General features: G+C 36.5%; 1 protein-coding gene across 1 annotated transcript; it reads right to left on the bottom strand.

Moving 5' to 3' along the window:
- Positions 1-6,512: 6,512 nt before the first annotated feature.
- LOC145989142 (glutamate receptor ionotropic, kainate glr-3-like) lies at positions 6,513-8,024 on the bottom strand. Its single transcript, XM_083124434.1, has one exon. It carries the CDS (start codon positions 8,022-8,024, stop codon positions 6,513-6,515), a length of 1,512 nt encoding a protein of 503 aa, XP_082980560.1.
- Between the last annotated feature and the right edge of the window lie 16,172 nt (positions 8,025-24,196).

The raw sequence follows: 24,196 nt of genomic DNA, 5'->3' as shown, positions 1-24,196 counted from the left end.
GGTGTTGATTGTTGAAGTGTTTCCAATTTGTTCTGCATGTCATCTATGAAATGAGATAATTCAGATTCAGTGTTCAGATTTTCAACCTTACTAACTTGTTGTTGGACTATACTCAGAGTTTCAGTAATGCCAGATAATTTTGATTCCAGTATTTCCTGGACACTCATTAGTTCATTTTTCATAGTTGCCAAAGTATATTTAATGTGGGCTATGGTACTTTGAATTTTCCCAAAATCCTCGTATGTCTCAAGAGGGAGTTTGATGTTAGCAACATTACGAGCAATGGCATTAAGTTCACTGGAGGTGGGTAGATTATTTATATAATCTTCCAATATTTGAAGTACGGCTTGGACTACACTTATAGCAGTGTGCAGCTCATCTCTTTATAGTGCAGTTTTTATATTTTTTAATGTAGGAATCTCAGAGGATTGAAACTGCTCATGCAAATCAGCAGTTACACTATCATAATCTTCTTGAGTTTTGATACTCTGGATGATTGCTTGTAGTTCTGTACGAATACTGTTTGTTTGATTATTTAATTGTTTTTTCAGGTGTTCTACATTAGTAGTCTGCGCTTGTCTGAATGTCTCAACCTCATTTTTTAATTTGCCTACATTCTCTTCTAAGTTTTGAAGATTGTCCATTGAAGCCAAATTAGTATATTTATGCAGTATGGATTTGAGTTCAGTATCAATTTTGAGAATAGGATCCAGACACTGAGACTGGAGGCTAGCTGTTTCAGGTTGGAGACTAGAGTTTCTTGTTATGTTTGTAGATCAGTACGTAATTTTTAAACTAATATCAAGTACAAGAATCTCATCACTGTGATCATTGTGTTTTGTATGACCAAAAATATCATTAGACATTTTGGTAATGTTTATTTAATATAGGATAAGTGATTTTTAACTCAAAAAACAAAGGTATAAGTTCGTTGTAATCTTAGATACAAAATTAGTTTCTGAAAAACATAACACAATATTCCCCCGTTGGCCATAAAAAATTTTCATCGTAATATATGAATATAGAAAAACTTTTCCTCTTCCTAAATGTCTTCTTTCCTTCATCTATTCTTCGATTTTCAACAATCTTCAAATTGGATTCACAAAACTCCCTATCTATACACAGCTCTCATATTCACAAACTCTATTTAGCATTCTCATCATCTTCGTTTGGCTTCTATTTATTTGCTTTCTTTTCAGGAACTGGCACGTCTTTACTCGTTTGTCTCTCCTAAGATGCTCTATTTCTCTATAGTTTCTGTAACACTCAACTTTTTCTTGTCGGCAGATATCAGTCTTTTTCTGTACATGACAAACATATATTAAGGATAGTCTAGGCTTTTCATAAATGAATTACTACGTTTCAAATAGCACATTTTTTGCTTCTACTGTCTCTACATTCTTGCGTGTATCATCTTTATCTCATGTATCATCGACATATGCATTATAATTATCTTTCATTTTCACTATTCATTTCTATAACTCATATGTTATTCTTCATCTTATACACAAGATTCTCATTTTTAATGCACATTTCCATTTTTCCTCTTCGCGATTTCTTTTTCATAACACGTAGCCTATTCATTAATTGTCTTTATGCCTTCCTTTAGTTAACGTAGATTATGTCCAGCCTACTTTTCTCAAAATGTTGTTCCACCATTGGCAATACGCATCCAGCTTTTTGGTAAGGTTGAGTCGTCAGTGAAACTTATTCCTTGGAGATTCATATTCCCATCATCAGTTCCTATGATATTACGTTTCCTTTTCTACTGAGATGACTAAAATCTTATTCTTATCCTCGTCTGATGTCTTTCATTGAGCTTTTGAGTCTCTTATCTAAATAATCCTTTGGCCTCTATTTAACATCTCAACGTATGGTTTCCTCTTCGAACAAAAGTTCTCTTTTATCTATATAGATTCTTTGATCAACTATAATTTACTCTATTTACAAATATTTACATATAGATTACTTTTATTTACAGTTTAACGATATTACTATATTTTCATCTGTTTGCCATTGTATCTTGTGGGTCTCGGTGATCTTCTTCCTGCAATCTTTCCGGAAACCATCGCTTGTCGTTAAAGTAATTCCTCTTCAGTTCTATTGCTTCGTTTCTTTCTTCCTCCAATGGTTCATTTCGTCTTTCCATTTCTTCATTGGACACACTTTCTCGGTATTCTCTTTCGTTCTGTTCATATCTGTTCCTCCATAGCTGATTTCCTCCTCTTCCATATCTTCGGAAATTTTTTCGGCCTCTAAAGTTTCTCCAATTTCCTATATATCTATCATCGTTTCTTTCTCTTTCTTCCACAGAGTCTATGTTTCTTTCATATCTTCCATTGTTTCTTCTTACGTCTCTTCTATTTGCACTTGGTCTCTGGTTTCTAACTTCTATTCTTCTTACATCAAATTCCTGTTTCCGGAACTTTGGTTTTGAGCGCCCATCTTCTTCTTAATGTTGCCTCATTCCATAGAATCTTCCTTCCTTATCGATCCAGGAATTCTGAGTTTTTCTTAGCACATCTTCGGTTCTTCGATATTCAATCAAATCAACCACTGTTTTTATCTTAACCGCTGCTCTAGCTTTCTGCATTCTTAACGGCAATGTTTGGACAACTTGTTTGAGCAGCTCTTCTTCGCTGCATCCTTCCTTCAGATTTTTGAAATTTCTAAGGGTCTCCCACGTATCTTCTAGGCTGTCGATTTTGGACTAATGTACATATCTTCTCTTCAATGCTTCTAGCTGTCTTACTTTTATATCTTCACTGCAATAGTAATTTAAGAATTTTCGGCTGAATCCTTTAAAATTTCTGAATTTGTGCTGATTCAGTTGATACCATCCTGCTGTCGACTGTTCAAAACATGTCTCTATGACGTTCAAAATCATTCCTTCGGGGATCCTCATAAGTCTGACATTTGTTGTTAGTTCCCTTAAAAACTTTCTGGGACATATATCAGATATATTCCCATTGAATTTTGGAAGATGCTGCAATTCTTGTGGTCTAGGTATCCTGGTCCTATAGTTATCGTTTCTCGGGAATTCATTTTCCAATATGTCTAAGAGCCTTTCATTATTACTTCCCTTTTCGCTACTCTTCCATTTCCTTTTCTTGTGACATCCCGCTATTCTATATCTCTTATGCTTCTCTTCTTCCTCCGTTGTCGATTCATCGCTTGAGCTCTCTTCTCTCATCTCTTTCTTAACATTAGTTTCTTTACTTTCTCGAAACCTAGGTTTTATGTTTCCTTCTTTGACGAATAGGTTTCCTAACTTTCTTTCCACTTCTTCTAATTTCTTTTCTGTTTTCTCTATCTTTGACACTGCCCCATTTAATTTTCTGTCTAATTCCTTTCCCTTCTTATCTGCTGCATTTATTTTATTTCGATTTTCCGCAATGTTCTTCTCCATGCTGCTAGTTCTTTTTTAACTTCTTGCAGTTCCCGCGTGCTTACTTCTCTGAGTTTTAGAACTTCCTTTTCAATAATATTGCTTATTTCCCAGCTTCTATTTTCCTTTAGGACCTTTGCTACCTCTATTTTGCCTTCGTTTTCATCTATTCTAGAAGATACTGCTTCTATCTGCGATTTATATTCAACAATTTTTCGTTCCATACTGTTGGTTCTGTGTATATTCTCCTCTCTAAGTTTTGAAACTTCTTCCTCGATCCTCATATTTATATCCAGGCTTTTGTTCTCAATTAGCAGTGTGGTTTCTTCTACTTTCTTTTGCAATGATCTTATATTTTCTTCACATGTCTCAGTTATTTTTTCGTACATTTCCTTGCTTTCATTTCTTACTGCTTTATTAATGCTACCTCCATTTGGTACAAAGGTGCATGATTCTTAATCTTAATCCTCAGCTAGCTTATCTACAGGGTAGGGTTCTTTGCAGACAACGAAACCAGACAAGGTGCCTTCCAATGGAGACGTTTAAACGAATATATTATATAAAGAAGGATACATGGAAATATAATATTTACATGATGAGCTACTTTTCTCTATAATTCTCATCTACAGTCAAGATTTATCTCAATATGTTTTTTATTATTTCATTTCTTCAACTTGTATATCCTTCTATCTGGACTTCTTTCTTAATTAACAGTCTGGATCTGGACTTCCTTCTTAATGGACAGATCTGGATGTGGACTTCCTTCTTAATGGACAGACCTGGATCTGGACTTCCTTCTAAATGGACTGTCTGGATCTGGACTTTCTTCTTAATGGATTGTCTGGATCTGGACATCCTTCTTAATGTACGGTCTGGAGCTGGACTTCATTCTGGATTTCTTTCTACAAGTATTTCAGCTTTTTGACGATTTATGAATTCGTATATCCTTTTTCCAACTTTTCCCCTTAAGCTTTTGGAAATATACTAATTCCTCCCTTGCGGCTGCGATTGGAACGCGCCAACACTAACTGGGTACAACAGAGTGTATACTTGGTGCCAAACGATTGATACGCACATCCAAGTAGGTGCTACGGTTGAAACGCGCAACCAAAAGTGCTGTGGGGCGTCGATTGGAACGCGCCGTCACTGATGTAAACAAAATTTCCTCTATGAGAATGGTAAATCAATCAGACAATATCTGTTCAAAGACACACATTTGTATCAGTGCTTTCACTGCTTTAGTTTTCTGATCAATTTACATATGATCACTAATTTAATTTATCGTGTATATACATGAATTTATTTCTTTTATATTTATTCTTTATCTTCTTATAGTAGATTTTATTGTTTCTTCATCTTTCCAATTTGCTTTGTTCTTATTTATAAAGTTATTCACATATATTATGTTAATTCTTAATCTTGCACGCCTGGTGCTGCCATCTCTATTACTCTTTGGGAAACTATTTACATGACTTGGTCCTATTGGGTACGTAACAATGCATTCATTCCCACTAATAAAGATCACGCAGGTAGAGGAAAAATCTACTAACGGTACGTAGAGGGAAAACTAAAAGATAATATACAAAGCCACTTAGTTGTCACAAACAAGATACTTTATTAATGACATTACGCTATTGCATGAGTACATGAGTAATTTATCACTAGCAGACACACATTATATGTTGTTTGCAGAAATATTCCAGACTAGATCAATACATGTGCATGTAGGTGGTTAATACGTCAGACTAAACAATATGTCCCAAAGTTATATACATATTTGTTCCTCCGTTCACTCACAACAAATGAGGATAAAATACAGGGTGTATTAAAAGTAGTGTCTATACTGTTAAAATAGTATTTTTTTATTAGCAACCAAGTAGTCAGTTTTTCATATATTATGAACTACTTTAATTAGAAGCAAATATAATAGTTTTTTATTATAACTAAGGAATTATGTTCGGTAGAAAAACCTTTTTCTCAAACAAAACTAGCCACCTGTTTGGAGCATAACCCCAAGTACACTCTCAACCAATCAACAGAGTGTCACATGACTCTGAGGGTAGAATATTCCCAAGCTAGATACTCAAGAATCTGAGCTCTTGTTAATCACCCTAGTAAGGGGGTTTCGAATTCGTAGTATGGTTTGGCAATTTGTTACACCTATAAATTAGCTTAATCCACCAGAAAATATGAAAATATAGCTTAATTTTGGCCAAAATAGACCATAGTATCAATTGGCCTTGGACAAGGTTCATGCCAGAAAGAATCCACTCATTCTACTAAAACTAATGCACAAATCATTGTTACATATTTGATTACTAATGTTTCTTACGCATGTATGTCAAAACATAACTCGGATATATGCCAACCACTACATATCAATTGAAATATGCTTACCCGCTACGCGAAACGCAGTACAGCTTTCTCTCCATGTTACACTCCCTATACAATTTGGCGGGAAATTTACAATGTTGCCAAGCCCCTGGGGTGACATATGCATCCCAAAGGTACCAAGGAACTAGATGTGATAAACATAACCAATTAAAGTAAAACAGTGTTACAGAAAATGCAAATACGTATGTCAGCGTCCGATTAACCGGACACCATGCATTAATGGGTTTTAAGGAACGAAAGAAGTTCCCTTTCATTTAGAATGGCATAAGGAAAAGTTGTATGGTTTCGAAACTCGAGCGGATGTCTTTTATCTTGTTATTTTGCGTTTTAATCAACCGCAGTAGGACCCAGCATGGGAGGCGTTGATGGATAACCTTGGTTTGCAACCCAAGGATATCAATATCGAGGATATTGTAGATCCTATGTCCGGTGAACATAGAGGTTGCGCGATCCTAGTGGATATACCTGTCACGGTATATCCGGTAATCCTGGTAACTGTATATCACGAATTTCAGGTGATAGCCTGTTGACCCCGAGTGGTGAGTGTCCTGGGTTCGTGACATAAGCTTCCATAAATATTTGTTATATACCACACAATTTCACATATTTTTGGTTTTGAAAGTCTTTATATAATTTGAAGTTAATTAAACTTCATTGTGATGTTATAGAATTATTTAATGTCAAGTTCTTATAACTGAGTATTCATTGTAGTATTTGTTGAGAAGATAGACTAATTGATGAATGCTGACTTCTTGACCTTTTTAACAACCAAACAAGCAGTTTCAAAGGTAAAGACAATAACGCTTAACGAAAGGCCTATGGAAAGTAGTACGATGCACCCAGTCAAATGAAATAAAGATATAACTCTGGGGTCTTTGTAGTGTGGTTCGGCAACAGTTCCAGAAATAGCATCCAGCCTCCATTTGTTGATGAACCCCGCTTCCGTCAACCTGTATATGATGGCATTCATCTTGGGAATCATCGGCAAGCCTCTTCTCGTGAAGAGCACGACGGGGAAGCAGAAGATTTGCTGGTCCATGACGTAAGACCTCCGCCTTCCCTGTTTGTCAACCAGGACCTTGTTCGTCAGGTACTTGAGAGTGTTTTCGTTGAGTGGTGTAGCGAGGTCTCGTTGCATGGCAGTTCTCCTGATGTTACCAATCACGTTCGGCATGAGTTTATAGCGTGCAACGATCTGGTCTAAGACTTTGTCTGTGGACGAGTTGATGAACAGGAGTAGATTGAACGAGCCTCCAATGAGAAGGTCTGTTGCAAGGAGCTCAGAGAAAGTGTGAATGTCCGGTTGGTACTTTGGAACCGTGAGAATGCTGTTCATCGAAGCCTTGTACGATTCGCTCACGACGAAACAGAACATTAGCCACACCAAGAAGAACAGGCGGACAGGTGTAGTAGATGGATATGGGGACGAGTTCATTACTAATATAGAAAAGGTGTACAAGGCAACTACTGGAGGGTCCTGGAAATCTTTATTTTCTTGCTGCTTGTGGTAAGCTACTAAAATTACCAATGTGCACGTGCCTGCTAATAGAGCAGCCAATGTCAATATCCAGATTTGAATTGAAAAAGCCCGTACGAGACTTGTCCAAGATGGTTGAAACTTAGCTTTCGGAACTATGAACGTGAAGCACTCGGAAGCATAGTCCTTTGTCACATCAAACAATGTAGTTCGTTCCACACTCGGTAGCATAGCAGCGAAGACAATGTCAGTCTTGTTGTAGAATAAGTCACCTACGAGACCGACGTAGGAACCATTCGGTGTCCTGTAACCCCATTTCTCTTTATCAGCTCTTTTCGCCAACGTGGCGCTCATGTTCATATGCTCAGCTATTGCAGACAAGAGCAGAGCCTCTATACCAACGAATGGACCTTTTCCTGATTGGCTCTTCATCACGTATGGAGGATGTGGAAATGTCGTGTAACGAACTGAACACTTGTTTACATTGGAACATTTATCTGGAAACAAATTTGTTTCTCTTGCAAATCTATCACCTAACCATTCGTCAAGAAGTACAACTGCATCAGCAGACCAACAGGACAACCTGTGGAAAGGAAAGTAACTGTAAATCCTGACCAATTTCTCACTTTCTACCACACGTGGAAGACAGAGTATAGCATTCAAAGCATTGATCTTCAAGAACACATTGAAAATGCCTGTCATATTATTTTCTCCGATATTCGGATCTCTTATTACAATCAAGAAACGCGCATCCAAATATCTCATAAACGGGTACTGTAGAAAGTACGAAATTTTAGTCACAGGGTTTGAGTTAACCATCATAATTATGAAATCACAGTGCATACTGAAAGAGAGATTGTCAGTCATACTCATTAACATTCTGGTATCATAATTTACATTCATAGTTATATGTGGGAATGATATATATTTAAACAAACCATTCATTTCAAATTCATTATCGGCACAAACACATACTGTTCTGTTATTTTGGTATCTACTGAAGACATCACTGATGAATTTAAGCATTCTTTGTTGTTGGGCATGCTCGTGAAAGTCTTGTAACTTACATCTGCCTATTGTTAGAGCCAGCATTACGAACAATGAAGCTGTAACAACCCAATGGGTCATGTTTCCCAACACCAAACCCTCACCTGCGAAACGAGAAAAGATGGAATGGTTAACATCTATATTGGAAATAAGACATTTTGTTTCCATATATTAATCGAATTAGATCCTAGAAAAATGTAATCTCTGGTTGAGACCATATTGAGCGAGTCATAAGTTTTCATTCTACGAGTAGATAAAGATGCATAATGATAGAATAGATCATGCATACAAGATCAACAATATGTTTTGTACCATCACTTGACGTGAAAAAACGAATTACTCGCAACTTCAGTGAATACAGATTGCATACTCATCTGCCAACAAAACAAAGACAAAAAATAACTGTTAGAGGCTGTGTTCATAATGAAATTCAATAGGTGGATAAGTGGAGAAATGAAGGGAAAGTTCATGTGTTTCACCAATTTAATTCTCTTCGCTATATTTTGGAATTTTTCAATTTATTTGTTTGTGTATATCCAAGAACGTAAGAACTAATAAATAATAATAATAATAATAATACTGATAACAATAATAACAATAATACTAATAAAAATATTTAATCTCAAGTTTTTTATTTCTAAAAATATATTACTTAAATTTTTCACCACAGCAATTCTATTTATGGTCATAATTGTTGTTATTAATTGTTGGACTTGTGACTATAGCTGCGCTGTACAACACTATATTTATAGCGGATGAACTTAAATATCGCTTTCAGATGGTATTTCAAAATGCATCATCAGTACTGTTCACAAAAAAGAGAAAACGAAGTTCATTAAACCTGCGACTTGGAGTACACATCATCCTCCAACAATACTTAGGACTGCTATCAGATGAAGATTGATTGATTTGGTCTTTTGAGTCCACTTTAGCCAGTAAGGCTAATCGAAGCTGGACCTACAGTTCAAAGTGGGATTCGAACCACTATGTTCCTCCACCGGGTATCGAACTCGGGACCCTTTGGTTCTATTAGATGAAGAACTCATCTTCAGAGAGCATATACAAAATTTAGCTTACAAGGAAATGCGCGCCTCAGCCAACTCTATCCAATATTAAAAAATGCCACACTAATAACAAAAACAAGATAACGCTATTTCATTTGCTGATCAAGACAATGCTTACAAATGCATGCGTAGTGTGACAACACAGTGCTCCATATTACCAGCGAATATTGCAAAGTGTACAAAATAAGTCAACGAGAATATTATTGGCGCAGACAGATACGTACGTTTCAAGCATTCAAATCAGGGAAATGTTAGATCAGGAAATGATTTTATGTTAAGAGAAAAGATCAAATTCAAGAATAAACAACGTCATCATCCTAATCCTACTATGCATAATAAGAGGCAACGGGATCCGTTAAGAATATTTAACAAAATGCCACGACTTGATTAAGTGAAATCACAGTTTAATTATCAAAAGGACAAGATGGGTATGTGCATAGCGTCAACCAACCATTAACAGAACCGGAATAGTAAGGGAGAAAGTAAAAGTATAGTGCACCCCTGTGCTTTCAACCACGCCATGAAGGCGTTGAGGGTGTGCGGAGTTAGGGCCTCACACTTCCTCGATCCCGGCTGAAGGTGAGGTTGATGTGATCAGCACCACACCCCTGGCCGCCTTTACCCCCCAGAGTTTCCTCCAGGTACCCAGTTTATACGATGCTAGGTGGGTGATGGAGCCGCTTGAACAGGTGGGAAAAATCCAGGTTCTCCCCAGCTCAGGATCGAACCCACACCTCTCGCATGGTAGTCAGACGTCCTAAGGACTCGTTTTTTTTTCAATTTATTTCGTTGCTCTGTTTACATCAATGGAAATATAAATATCTACATGAATATATACAATTACAGTACATCCAGATATTTTCCAAAATATTGAGACATTTTGATTCTTTGATTGTTTCAACCTAGACCGTTTGAGATACATGGTTGGTACCTGGAGGAAACTCTGGGGGTAAAGGCGGCCAGGGGTGTGGTGTTGATCACATCACCCCAGCTCGGCCGAGATCAAGAAAGTGTGGGGCCCTAACCCCACACCCCCTATACGCCTTCATGGCGTGGTGCAAAGCACAGGGGAGCACTTTACTTTTACTGTATACATAGTATATTGTGTGGGCTATTAGCCATACAACTGCATTATGTTTCTTCACCGGGAAATATTTAAAATCTGGTAATATACACATTTTTGGTTGAAAGCATTGCGGCGATAGACGACATATTTAGGCGAGGCACATAGTAAGAAAAGCCCAAATTTCCGGAATACCATTACATGTAGTGAGGCGATGTTCGTTTGTATCCACCTATCCATATTTTCTACACTCATTTGTTGTTAATCTTTTCATGTAATATAGTCTGACATTTGTTGGAACTATATCATGTACCACGGTGTACGACAAACTTCGTATGTCCGTGTCAAGGAAAGGCTTGGAAGATTTCGCTATATATTAGACCAAATAACACTGGGATTTTTTTCCTATTCGACTCGACTGAAAGGAAAGTTCATGCAAATATTTTGGAATAGTATTCCCGTTGAAATCTATAGGGAGCTCCACAGAGAAAATTCGTGGGTTAACTTTGACCGCACACAACTTTTATACAACACAAAATCAGAGTTCAGAGTGACTGCAGATCAATTTCACTGGCTAATCGAGAATCAGTTGTTTTATGCAATCGATCCCTAGTCTCTTATGACTAAATTTTTGTCAGGTAAAAGTGAGCATTATTACAAACTTTGAAGAGACATATTTTCATTTTAATTAAGTCTGTGCCCGGCGTAGAAAATAGGAGGAGATTTGAAAGGGTCGCTCTCGTGCCCGTTTGTGTGTTCTTAAACGTAGCATCAACAGTGTTGCAACACGTTTTCTCCTCGGAGCCTGAGCGACTTCAGTGGTAGAGTGACGATCTCGTGAAGGAAAGTTTCTGAATTGACTCGTGACCAGAGCACGACTCTTACTCTTCGACTGTCCCGTCATTAATATATTCTAATAATCAACTTGAGGTCGAACATTAGCAAAAAGATCAATAAAAAAGCCTCAAAATGAGAAAATTACCAATACACACTAATGACATGTTGGAGAAATATGCATTCGTACATTTGGATTTTAGTATATTCTGGTTATGATGCCATTTATCACCAAATTGTGGAGCTATATTCTTGTTATTATGTTGTAGTTATAAGCTGAATGAATTTTTCATTACAATGCAGTACAATTGCAGCTTGCATAACAACCAACTCTTGTGCTCTCTCTGGTATTCAAGGACCAGATATCTTTGGTACTTAAACATTCAGATATACTGCAAGTGAAAAAATACCATTAGTTTTTGACTTTGTTATCACTATCATTTCAAAGGTAATTCGTGTTTTTGAACCCCTAATCCCGATTTGATTGTAGCTTTAACTCTAGCTTATTGAGAATATAAAAAATACGTTAAAAGGTATTAACTCACTTGGTTCAATATTTAACCCAATTTGTGAAGTAACCTATTTGAAGGTCTCTGCAAACACACTACTGTTTACTGGAATCAATAATTCGTAACTTCCTGACAGTCCACGCGTGACCTACGGAATATAAAGATAACTATATCGTGACAATTTTTAGCATTCAATAATCATATTTTATTTATTTTAGTTTGAAAGCGCTAGGTCACGCTACCAGATATCTACCGCTAAACTAAATGCAAAATAATATTTCCAAGCTATGAAGCTTTTTTTTGCCACGCTACGTTCCTGTTAGTATGCTGTTTGTCCTCTGTAATCAGATCCCAGTAACCTTTTCAAGAAAAGTTAAATTTCATCTCTGTCAGGGATGGTTTCAAGTCAATAAAAACCTCTAAAACATTAGACAAGGAAAGGCACCATATAGTTATCAACACTATAAAATGAAGAAGGGCACCCAAATAACCAATGAATATGAAGTTAGTTCAGTTTTGCTTGTCAGTTGCACACGCATAGATTGATTATTAATTAATTTGGTGTTTTAAGTCCACTTTATACACGGTAAGGCTAATCGGGACTGGACCTACAGTTTAAAGTGGGATCCGAACCACCATGTGCCTCCACCGGGCATCGAACCTGGTACCCCTTGATTACAAGACAACGACGCTACCACTATGGGGAAGCCACGCATAGATTGAAAATTGTTTATTGTTTTTCTTCATTCACGTAATTCTTCTGCTACTTTTGATGATAAATTTTGATTAGAAGAAATTTATGAAGAGATACGTAAGCGAATGTAGTATTTTTCTGTGGGAGGAACACAATTTATAGTGTAAGCCTATGATGCACATTGTAGAACTAAAAATATAATGTGTAAGTTTCTCTCCATACTAACAGCCACTCATATAACACGGTGTCCAAAATAATCTTCAACAACAGTCTGGGTGTTGGTAGATATCATAAAAACAAGGCAGGGTTGCCACTAGCGTCCCTTGTTAGAGACATGTTGAAGAAAACAACAACTTGGGAGTTCTACCTGAGCATAATCTAAAGAATAACGATACTTGCGATGTTGTAAGCAGACAACATATTTACAAACTGACGAAGACAATTTCTAACAAGTTTTTGACTGAAATTGAAGACTGTTCATTATAAAATGTCTTATTGTGTTTGGAGTGTCATTCAATATCAATATCTGTGCTGCGAATAACGCTATTACTTCACTTGCCATTTCAAAATCAATAGTGAGAGAACTGTGTCCGCTAAGTCTTTCACGAATCCTGTTGCACAGGGACCTTAACGAGAAGAGTAAGGAACAAACAGAAGGTGGTGCAGACTTGTGAAACACTGGAACATCGTGTCCCAACACACTGGTATCAAACACTGAGGACACAAGACGAAACTTTGCCATTGTTTGCAGCAAACGGAATCATTGTTGACAGAACGAATATTCTGACCTACTTCTAAATATTATGCAATTAGAAGACAACGACCATTTTTTGCCTAGTATCTGTTTGAAAAGATATTTTATAACTAATGTAATTTCAATTTCGTCATGTAAATCCGCAGGGTTGTCTTCCTCCGAACTACTTTTGTTGTTTTGACACAAGGTTCTATCACTTGAGAAATATTTAAAAGGATATTATTTTTCCTTAAGTGGTAATAAACAACAAATGATGTATATATTTCTGTATGGAATATAGTGGATTTGATCATTAATACATCGCATTACAGATGTTCTTTGATCATCAAAAAATATTTATAATAAATGTAATATTCAGTTATTTGTTTGAGTTCAAATGTTACATTGAATTCAATGTACGTTACAGCAAGTGTTCCCTTTGTCATTATGTGTACTAATAGTGTATTCCCTTTGCGGTGGGAGAATTCCTATTTGCATATAGGACTTTAGTTCCTTTTGTGGAATGTGAAGGGGTAGACTATATAGTAAATTGAGAGATTGTAAGAGAGATAAAATAAGATGTGTTGATCGTTGGTTAATATATTGGGCGTGGATAGTTTTAATTAGGAATTATCCTTTTAGCCAAGTCTACATATCTCTGAACCTCCAAACTGCGTATTTCGCGTTACAAAAGGATAATTGGGTTGATAAATATCAAAATTTTTGTGATTATGAATGTCTGGATAGATTTTGTTTCGTTACTTGACTGGTTTGGAGCAACCGCGCTAGTGGTGTAGCATCGCAGATTCTTGAAATAAATTGAAAAACGTTGTTTAAACATTAATTAATTCACACATTAAAACGAATACAGGGACCAATATACTTATTAAGAACTAAAACCAAATTATCCACACTTGTATCAAATGCTGAGCCATATAGGGTGCTCGGAATGCACAATTAAAATTCACAAGACAACGCAAGAATAATCTTGAGGTTCCTCGGTGATCGACACACGATCTCGCTAACGAAGGTTCCGGATACGAGTAACGGCCTGAACAAAAGTGTCACTTCATCGTTCGTCCTTGTGGCTGTGATTTTGAGCGAAAATGTAGAAAAAAGGCATAAAATGAGAAAACTTTAAATCTACAAGCATTTTCCAGGAAAATGTATTTAGGTGTCACCTTATAATAAAACAATGCAGTGTCCAGGTGAATTAAAGGTTTACCGACATTTTCACCCTTACACTACAATGTTGATATCAAGTTACGAATGAATGAAACTATGGAAAATTTATGTGACGTATACTTAGTTGTTTCTTTCTTATAACAACCTTCCTCGTTTAAAGATAAGTCGACCTCCGTGGCGAAGTTGTTAGGGGATCCGGTTTAGAATCCAGACCAGAGCATGGGTGTTCTTTATGATTGTCTCTTCATCAATTTCATCATATGATCACTCATCTTCATCTTCGTAATTTGCCAAAAGTGGCATAAAAGCGAAGTAAAATAAACGAAATCTATCAATCGTTCAAAGATAACAATGAGCAACAACAACACAAAATAAGGGAACTGGTTCCCACGTGAATAAAGTATGATTTACTAGAATTTCTCATCGCGAACCAATGTCAATCGAGATCGTGGTGTATTTGTATTTCATGACACTCGAAACAAGATGGAGACATTTTATAATGAACACTTCACAGCAATTGGTTGGAAATTCCTTGTCTTTGTTAGTTTGTAAATATGCTGTCTTCTTAAAACATCGCAAGTATCGTTGTTCATTTGAATTTCGCTCTGGTAAGACTCCCAAGTTGTTGTTTCCAAGTCGTTTCTCTTGACAAGGGACGCTAGTGGCAACCCTGCTACGCGTACCTTGAACTTACGTCAGAGCGATCGTTTGCTGTGTTGGGTTGCATACATACAGGTTAGATTATTAGCGCCAGTAACGCAGACATTAAGCGCTTTTGAGGTAATGCTTATGAGGAAAAGTTGCTTGTTTTTATGATGCCTACCAACAATCCGGTTCCGGCTGGCTCTAAACGTTGGAGTTTGTTGGTGTGTAAAAAAACAGTTTCTCGTAGTGTTTTATTTAGTTTGGAATCTTTTTAAATAACTGTGTTAGTAGTATGATTTACAATATTACCAGCACCACTTACAAGTGTAGAAAAGAAGAGGTTATTTGATTGAACAACCCGATTTGCTTACACTTAAAACAATGCCAAGAAGGGCTTATACCCCAATTCTTCTAGTGTGATATGCTCTGAATTTTTAAGAATTTTGAATTCTAGTGTAGAAAAGATGAGCCTCAATAATCTGATTTGCCTATACTTAAAACTATGCCAAGTTCCCATATCATCTTATTGTTTATAGTATGTTTTTCTGTCAAAATCCCAGGAATCTTGAATTCAAGTGTAGCCCCCCTCAGATTGATTCTGCCATGTATATATTAATATAAAACTCATAGCTCCTGGGTTCTGAGACCCAGTAGAGTGTGGTGCATAGCTCCATGGTTTTTATTGTTTTGTAATCAGGAGGCCTCTGGGTTTAAGTCCTCATAAAATGTGAAGCCTCCCCTGATTGCAAAATGTTAATATTGTTGCCTTGTAAAGAAAAGGCTCGGGTTTGAGTCCTGATAAAATGTGTAAGATTGAAATACATGTGGCAAAATAATATCTCCACACGTGAGATTTTGAGAATAATTATTATTGTACAACAGCATAAAAGAACAAAATTATTTTATATTGGGGATCACCCGAGCCTAGTTACTGCTCTTGGGTATAAAAACACCAGCTCAGCCATTAACTGCTGTTATAATTGTTTTGGCATATTGTCCATAGTTCTGTTTTTTTTTGGACCAGGAAATTTTATATAAATAAACAACAAAAATGCCAAATCAAAAATATTGCAATCAATGCAAGAAAAATATATCTAGTTCTAATTGGGCTAGGCATTGCCATATTTGTGACCGTAAGAAATGCAGAAAAAACACAAAAATGTGTCCAAGATGCCATAAAATATTAAACAAGGCATATTACAAATGGCATAAGTGTAATTCTTATGTACAGTCATCAACATTGCCCCCACAACCTTCTACATCTGGTCTGAAAAGGAAGCATGAAGCACCTGTTAATACTAGAGCAGCAAAACAGCCACGCTATGAACCCATCCATAGCAGTTTTAATGGTCAATTAAGAGATCACCGGTTTGTATCACAGCCAAGATGTGATATTAAGAATTTTTTGAAGAGTATAAATCCAGATGTGCAGGCAATTCTAAATGCACAAAATGGCTCTTATAAGCTGTCCCTCAAATTGTTTACACAATATAAGAAACCAAATGGCACAAAATTTACACAGCCCCACATAACAGAAACTGTACCTGTATATTCAAATGCAAATTTAGACAAAATAATAAGCAGTTTGATAGATCAATTGAATATTAAACACTATGAATTTGCAAAAAAGAGTCTGGATGGAGCCTATGCGGATCTCCACACAAGTTATATGTTAATATTTCTGAATTCAACCCATTACAAGGATCTACATATTTGCCATTACCTGCCAATATTAAAAACAAACAAGCCGTGGTTAATATAAAAAATAATGATGAGAAATGCTTTTTGTGGTGTATTTTAGCTGCTTTGTATCCAGTTTCAAGGAATCCTCAGAGAATAAGTTATTATAAACAGCATGAAAATGATTTTGATGAAGCAATGGAGGGTTTAGAATATCCAATGTCTGTTCAGAATATTGATAAATTTGAAAAAAAGGTCAGGGATATCAATGGCAAACAATTATCTATTAATGTATTTACTTGTTCCACTGGCCGTGACAATTGCTTGATAGATCCTCTCAGAATCAGTACATTTGATGATGATTCTGCTGTTCCAATTAATCTGCTCTTAATTGAAGGGGATGATACATATCATTACACTCTGATTCATAATCTTGAAGCTTTAGTCAGAAAACAACTAGACAAATCCAATACAATATTCAAGTTGTGCAGAAGATGTTTAACTGTATTTGATGGTCAAAAAATGGTGAATGGGGTTCGGGAAGTGAATGCAGAAATTGCTAAAAACAAGTTAATTGAGCATCTGAAATTCAGTGGGAATCATAAACCTGTTCATATGCTTATGCCTAAGCCAAGTGAAAATGCCAAATTCAAAAAGTTTGAAGCCTTGTTGGAACACCCAGCATATATAGTCTGTGATTTTGAATCGAACCTCAAACCCCTTGCAATCTGCAGCCCAGACCCTGAGGAATCTTCAATTACACCATACCAGTTACATGAACCTTCCAGCTTTTATTATGTGGTTGTACAGGATGGGGTTGTTAGTAAAGAATATTTATACATGGGAGCAGATGCCATCAAAGAATTTGCACATAGAATAGAAAATGAGTGCCATGACATAGCATCTAATGTCTTATTAAAATCAAAACCCATGTTGCATTTAACAGGGAAACAGAATGAAGATTTCGAAAATGCAGAAAAATGCCCGGTATGTGATTCTGAATTTTCAGATACAAATATCAAGGTTCATCACCATTCTCATACAGATGGTAAATTCTTAATGGCCCTGTGTAATAGCTGTAATTTTCAGATCCAGAGACCAAAATTTGTCCCCATATTTTGCCATGGAGCATCCAATTATGATTTTCATCATTTGATCAGGTACGAGGGGTTTGACAAGCAGAATTTAATTATTTTAGCTGAAAATGATGAGAAATATATATCTATTAGCAAAATAATTAGAGTTAATGGTGTTTCTATTCACTTAAGATTTCTTGATTCATACAGAATTTTATCGGCTAGCTTGGCTACACTGGCCACTCAATTATCTGATGATCAATTCAAAATCACATGTGCTTTGTTTCCAAATCAGGACCTGAAATTAATTAGGCGGAAGTGTGTATATCCATATGATTATGTTACAGATTTTTCTAAATTTGATGAGTGTTCTCTGCCACCACAACAAGAGTTTTACAGCAAAATCAGAGGATCTGGAATCACTGATGAAGATTATCACCATGCCCAGTTGATGTGGAACAATTTAAAATGCCAGACATTTGGTGATTATCACAAGGCATATTTAAAACTTGACGTCACTCTCTTAGCTGATATACTGCAAGCATTCAGAAAATCTTCCATGCAAAATTATAAACTGGATCCAATATATTTTTGCAGTGCTCCGGGCCTAGCATGGTCCGCAATGTTTTTAAACACTAAAATGTAATTGGATCTGATCCAGGATCAAGATATGTATCTGTTTATGGAACAATGTATAAGAGGAGGCATGGTGCAATGTTCTCAGAGATATGCCAGAGCAAATAACAAATATATTCCTGATTATGATCCAGCACTGCCATGAAATTATATACTGTATGTAGATGCAAACAGCCTCTATGGTTATGCCATGATGGATAAACTGCCATATGCAGGGCTTGAGCGGGTTGAAGATTTCAATATTGAAGATCTTAAGGATTTTGATGACAGTCATTATGGCTTGTTCTTAGAGGTTGATCTGACAATTCCAGATAATTTACACAACAAATTTTCTGATCTGCCCCCAATTCCTGAGGTTAAGTGCTCACCTGGCTCTAAACAGAATAAATTGATGATGACTCTAGAGCCGAAACAGGATTATGTCATATATTACAAAAACCTCCAGTTCCTGATGAAACATGGTGTTCAAGTGACCAAAGTTGGAAAAGTTTTGAGGTTCAGGCACTCAAAATGGTTGAAGTCATATATTGATACAAACACAGAGCTTCGAACATCTGCAATGAGCCAATTTGATAAGACCTTGTTTAAATTGATGGTCAATTCAGTGTATGGCAAAACAATTGAAAATGTCAGAAAACATACCGATGTTAAAATAATTACTGACCCCAGCCGGAGCAAAAAATTGATTGCAAAGCCTAATTTCAATTATAGAAGAATTTATGATGAAAATATGGCACTTTTCAACATGAAAAAAACAAATATTAAATTTGATAAGCCTATTTATGTAGGGGCTGTGATATTGGAATTGGCCAAATTACACATGTTAAAATTGTATTATGATGTGTTGAAACCTTTTTATGGTGATAGTGTAAAATTGATGTACATGGACACTGATAGTTTTGTTCTTGATATTCAAACAGAATATGTTTATCAAGATATTGCACAGCCTGAATTGTTTCAATACTTTGATACCAGTGAACATACAAAGATTCAACCCCACAACAAAAAGGTGCCTGGCAAGTTAAAAGATGAGACACTTGGTGATGTTATTGTGGCATTTGCTGGGTTAAGGGCCAAGATGTACAGTTTTGAAACATGTAGTGGTGTTGTTGCCAAAAAGGCCAAGGGCATTGGCAGAGTGATTGTGGAAAAAGAGCTCCAATTTGAGGATTACAAAAATTGTCTCAAATCATGTAGCACAATCAGAACATCAGAATCCAGAATTCAGAGTGTGGATCACTTATTGACTAGCAATATTGTAAGAAAAGTGGCTATGGATCCACATGATGATAAGAGATGCATTTTATCATGTGGCATACATACTCTACCATGGGGGCATTGTGATTTGAAAAATGGCAATCAATGCCCAATTACAGAGCATGATTTGAAATAAATAAACATGCCTATGAACTTATTTGGGTTCAAAAAACAGGCTATTATGGACCTGCCAACACCACAACCCTCTTCTGATATGATATCTAAACTAAGTGCTTTGTTAATTATTCATCTGAACAGCATACTTACAGATGTTGATGAAGAAACAGGTAAAATATTGTACATATTTAACAATAATTTAAATCATTACCAATTACCTGTAGGTGCTCAATTACAATTTATTACAACCCCTGAGGGTGATGTCAAGATTTCAGTGGGGAGAAATATTTATAGAATTAAGCACTCAAACATGATTTCTGGCACTGTATATACTGTTTCTGCTGGTGACTGCTTATATATTGAGGTCCCTGGGTCATATGACAAGCTTATACCCTTTTTTATAGAATTAAGAATTAGATATTCAATAATAAATAACCATTAAAACAAAAATGCCTAATGATATATTTGGCCATACAAGGCATGAAGATCAGAGTGATGAGATTCTGATGCTTGATGTCAGAGTCAAGAAATTAAGAAGTGATTTACAAGCTTTACAAACCACACTTAATGCCAGTCTTCAATTAGAAATTACAAATTTGCAATCACAATGCATGGACCCTCTTCTTAAAATTGACTCAGAACTCAAATTGCTGCTTCAGAAATATACTGATCTGGCCACATTAGATAATTTTCAAAGTTTAGAAGAGGCTGTAGCAGCTCTTCAAGCCAAATTTAAGACCCAGGCCACCAACTCGGAGCAATTGAAACAGCAATTGGAAGAGCAGATAAATAATGTCCAGACACAGCTCCAAACAATTGTCAAAAGCATAAAATCACAAGAAGATTTTGATCTAGTGATTTCCACTCTAAAAGAACAGATTCAATCACTCCAAATACCTAATCTGGACCCCTTGAACAATGCCATAGCCGAGGTTAAAGAAAAAATTGAGACATTTGAAAATTTTATGAACAACTTGCCATCTTCTGATGCTTTGAGTGCAATAACTCGGAGTGTTGCAAACATCAAGCTGCAACTTGAAACATATGAAGATTTAGGAAAAATTCAAAGTACCATAACCCATCTTGAGGGTACAATAGCAGCAGTGCAAAGTGATTTGACAAATGTACAAGAATCTCTAGAATCCCGCCTGCCCGGTATTGTAGACACACTTGTCAGTGTCCAGCAACAGATCACAAAGCTTGAAAACCTCAACACTGAATCTGAGCTGTCACATTTTCATCACTTGATCGATGATATCCAAACAAAACTTGAAATTTTACAACAATCCACACCCACTCAGGCAGATATAGCCCTGCTCCAAAATGCTATGCAAAATGTGGCTGATGCTTCTGAATTAAATAATGTGAAATTGGCACTTGAATCTTTGCAAAATACTGTATCAAATCTGCCTACATCACAGGAACTTAAAAATATTAAGAGGGCAGTGAATCGCATATTGAAATCAGAAGATATCAAAAATATCCAGACAGAGATCAAACAACTCACCCAGACAGTGGCCACTCTACCAACCAATCAACATATTAATGAACTGCATGCCCTGTTTGAGGATATCAGAAGACAGGTCCATGATCTTACTGCTCAAAATTCAAAATTGGCAGTTATTGAAAATTTGCAACAAATTGTAGCTAATATCAAGCAACAGCTAGGAACCATGGAATCCAATCAAGCAAATGCTCTGTCTGTTTTTGCCACCCAGCTTCAAGAGATTGTGCAACAATACAAGAAACTTGTTGTGGACATAAAAATAAAGCCAGGCCATGATGATGTTGTTAGGACCATCAATGAGCACCTTGAATCTGTAACAAGCAGATTGCTTACAGCAGAAAAGGAAATAACAGGCATAATCGAGAATCCAAAACATACAGTAATTCTTGAATTGTACAGCATCCCCAACAAAGAATATGATTCACCATTTACACCAGGTGGCAAAATATATATGCTGTCCCCTGCACAATTTTATTACCAGTTTTTTGTGGGGGGCACATTGAGACCAATCAAGATCAAATATTGGCTTCAACCACAGGCACACCACTACCCTACCTTATCAATAACAAATGCTGATAACAAAGCAAAAATCACCAGTGTAGAGTTAGAGGATTTTACAGACCCCAATACATTAGAAACATCTTATGCTGAAGATGATGGCTCTCTGGAATTTAAAATACAAATAGGGGACAAATTATATTTAGAAAATCCTGCAGTCTCAGCTGCTGAACACCCCATAGTTGCAATATTCTTGTTTACATATTATGTCTAGACAAATTATTGTTGATGAATTACACAGACAAGCCCGACATAATTTTAAGAGACTCCCAGTAGTCACAAAGGGCATAGATGATTTATGGCAGAGCGACTTGATTGAGTTGTCAAGTGGGCAGTTGAAAAACTTAGACAAAATCAACAAGGGCTACAAGTATCTACTTACTGTCATAGACACATTTTCAAAATTTGCCTGGGCTGTGCCACTCAAATCCAAGACTGGAAAATGTGTTACAGAAGCCATCAGAACAATCATCAATCATTCAGGAAGATCACCGCGCTATTTGCAAACAGATAATGGCAAAGAATTTTATAATTCAGTGTTTCAACAATTTATTAAAAGCCAGGCAATAAAACATTACTCGAGTTACAGTGACCTCAAGGCCTCGATTGTAGAGAGATTCAACAGAACCCTAAAAAATCTTATGTATAAACAATTTACACTTCAAGGTAATTATAAATGGATTAATATTCTTCCAGAACTTCTACATAAATATAACAACTCGGTCCATTCCACAATCAACATGAAACCCTCTGAAGTAACTTCATCTGATGAGCAAAAATTGATCAGGACTGTTTATTATCCTAGATACCACCCAACAACAAGAAAGGCCAAATACAGGGTGGGCGATCAAGTAAGAATCAGCAAATATAAGCACTTATTCAAAAGAGGCTTTACAAGAAACTGGAGCACTGAATTATTTACAGTGGTTCAAATTAAACCTGGGGCCCTTAACACATATATAATAAAAGACCACCGAGGAGAAATTCTCAAAGGCAGATTCTATGAAGAAGAACTCAGCAAAACTAAACAGCCTGATACATATCTCATAGAAAAAATCATCCGCAGAAAAGGCAACAAGTTATTTGTCAAATGGCTAGGACTTCCAGAACACAGCTGGATCGATGCAGACAAAATGATAATATGAGCACCTGGGATGTTATAAAAAGGCTGCCAGAACCTGAACAGCAGATTAAGAGAAATGGCAAGTTGCTGCCTGAAAATATTAGATGTCTTATTGTTGGGCCATTGGCTTGTGGTAAAACTACACTAATGGTTGATAATTTTTTATTGGCACCCAACTGGTTAGACTGGAAAAACAGGCACTTGTATGTCTTCACTAAGAGCTTGGAACAATTAAAATATCAGCAGCTGATGAACCTATATGATGGATTGGATATTGCCACTTTTGAACCAGATGTTAAGCCACTCCATGACTGTCTCGATAATTCTGTTGTTGTGTTTGATGACATTATACTGGATAATCAAAACAAGGTTAGAAATTTCTTTACACAGGGCCGGCACAAAAACATTGATTGCTTCTACCTGGCACAGACTTTTTCAAAAATACCGAAGCAACTGATCCGAGACAACAGCAATTTTATATGTGTGTTTCATCAAGACCATACCAACCTCAAACACATACATGATGAATATGTAGGTGGGGACTTGAGCTACAATGATTTTTCTAAGTTTTGCAGCAGGTGCTGGAACCAGGACAGTTATGGGTTTGTCACAATTGATATGACAAGAACACCCAATAGTGGCAAATATAGAAATAAAATCAACAATTTTCTAGACATTGAAACATATATAAATAAACATGAAAAGGCCAATTATTGATGATCTTAAATTAAGAGATTATCTTGTAAAAAGATTTAGGGGATGGAAATCAGAGAACCGAGGAATTTATGAAAAAAACAAACAAACAGAACAGTCTGTAATTGATGCTATTAGTGAATTAGGTAAAAATATCAAAACTGTTACAGAGCAAAATCAAAATTTGATCACAGAGCTTGTACCTGTAGCTGCAAGGAACATATTAGATTATCCAATCACCCCACTTTCCAGTATTCTAACTCCTCCTCGAAGAATTGAAGCTACCCAGGATCCTATTGAATTGGGTCGGCCCCGGCGCCTACCCAGCGTCGAATAACATGGGTACCTGGGGGAAAACCTGGGGGGTAAAGGCGGTCAGGGGCGTGATGCTGATCACATCACCCCCACTCACGACCGGATCAAGAAAGTGTGGGGCTTTACCCCCACACCCCCTATACGCCTTCATGGCGTGGTGCTATACACAGGGGAACACTTTACCTTTTTTTTTTACCTTCT

The sequence above is a fragment of the Lepisma saccharinum genome, chromosome 6 (assembly GCF_977018435.1).
Source record: "Lepisma saccharinum chromosome 6, izLepSacc3.1, whole genome shotgun sequence".
Lineage (NCBI taxonomy): Eukaryota > Metazoa > Arthropoda > Insecta > Zygentoma > Lepismatidae > Lepisma > Lepisma saccharinum.
This window is presented reverse-complemented; position numbering and strand designations above follow the sequence as displayed.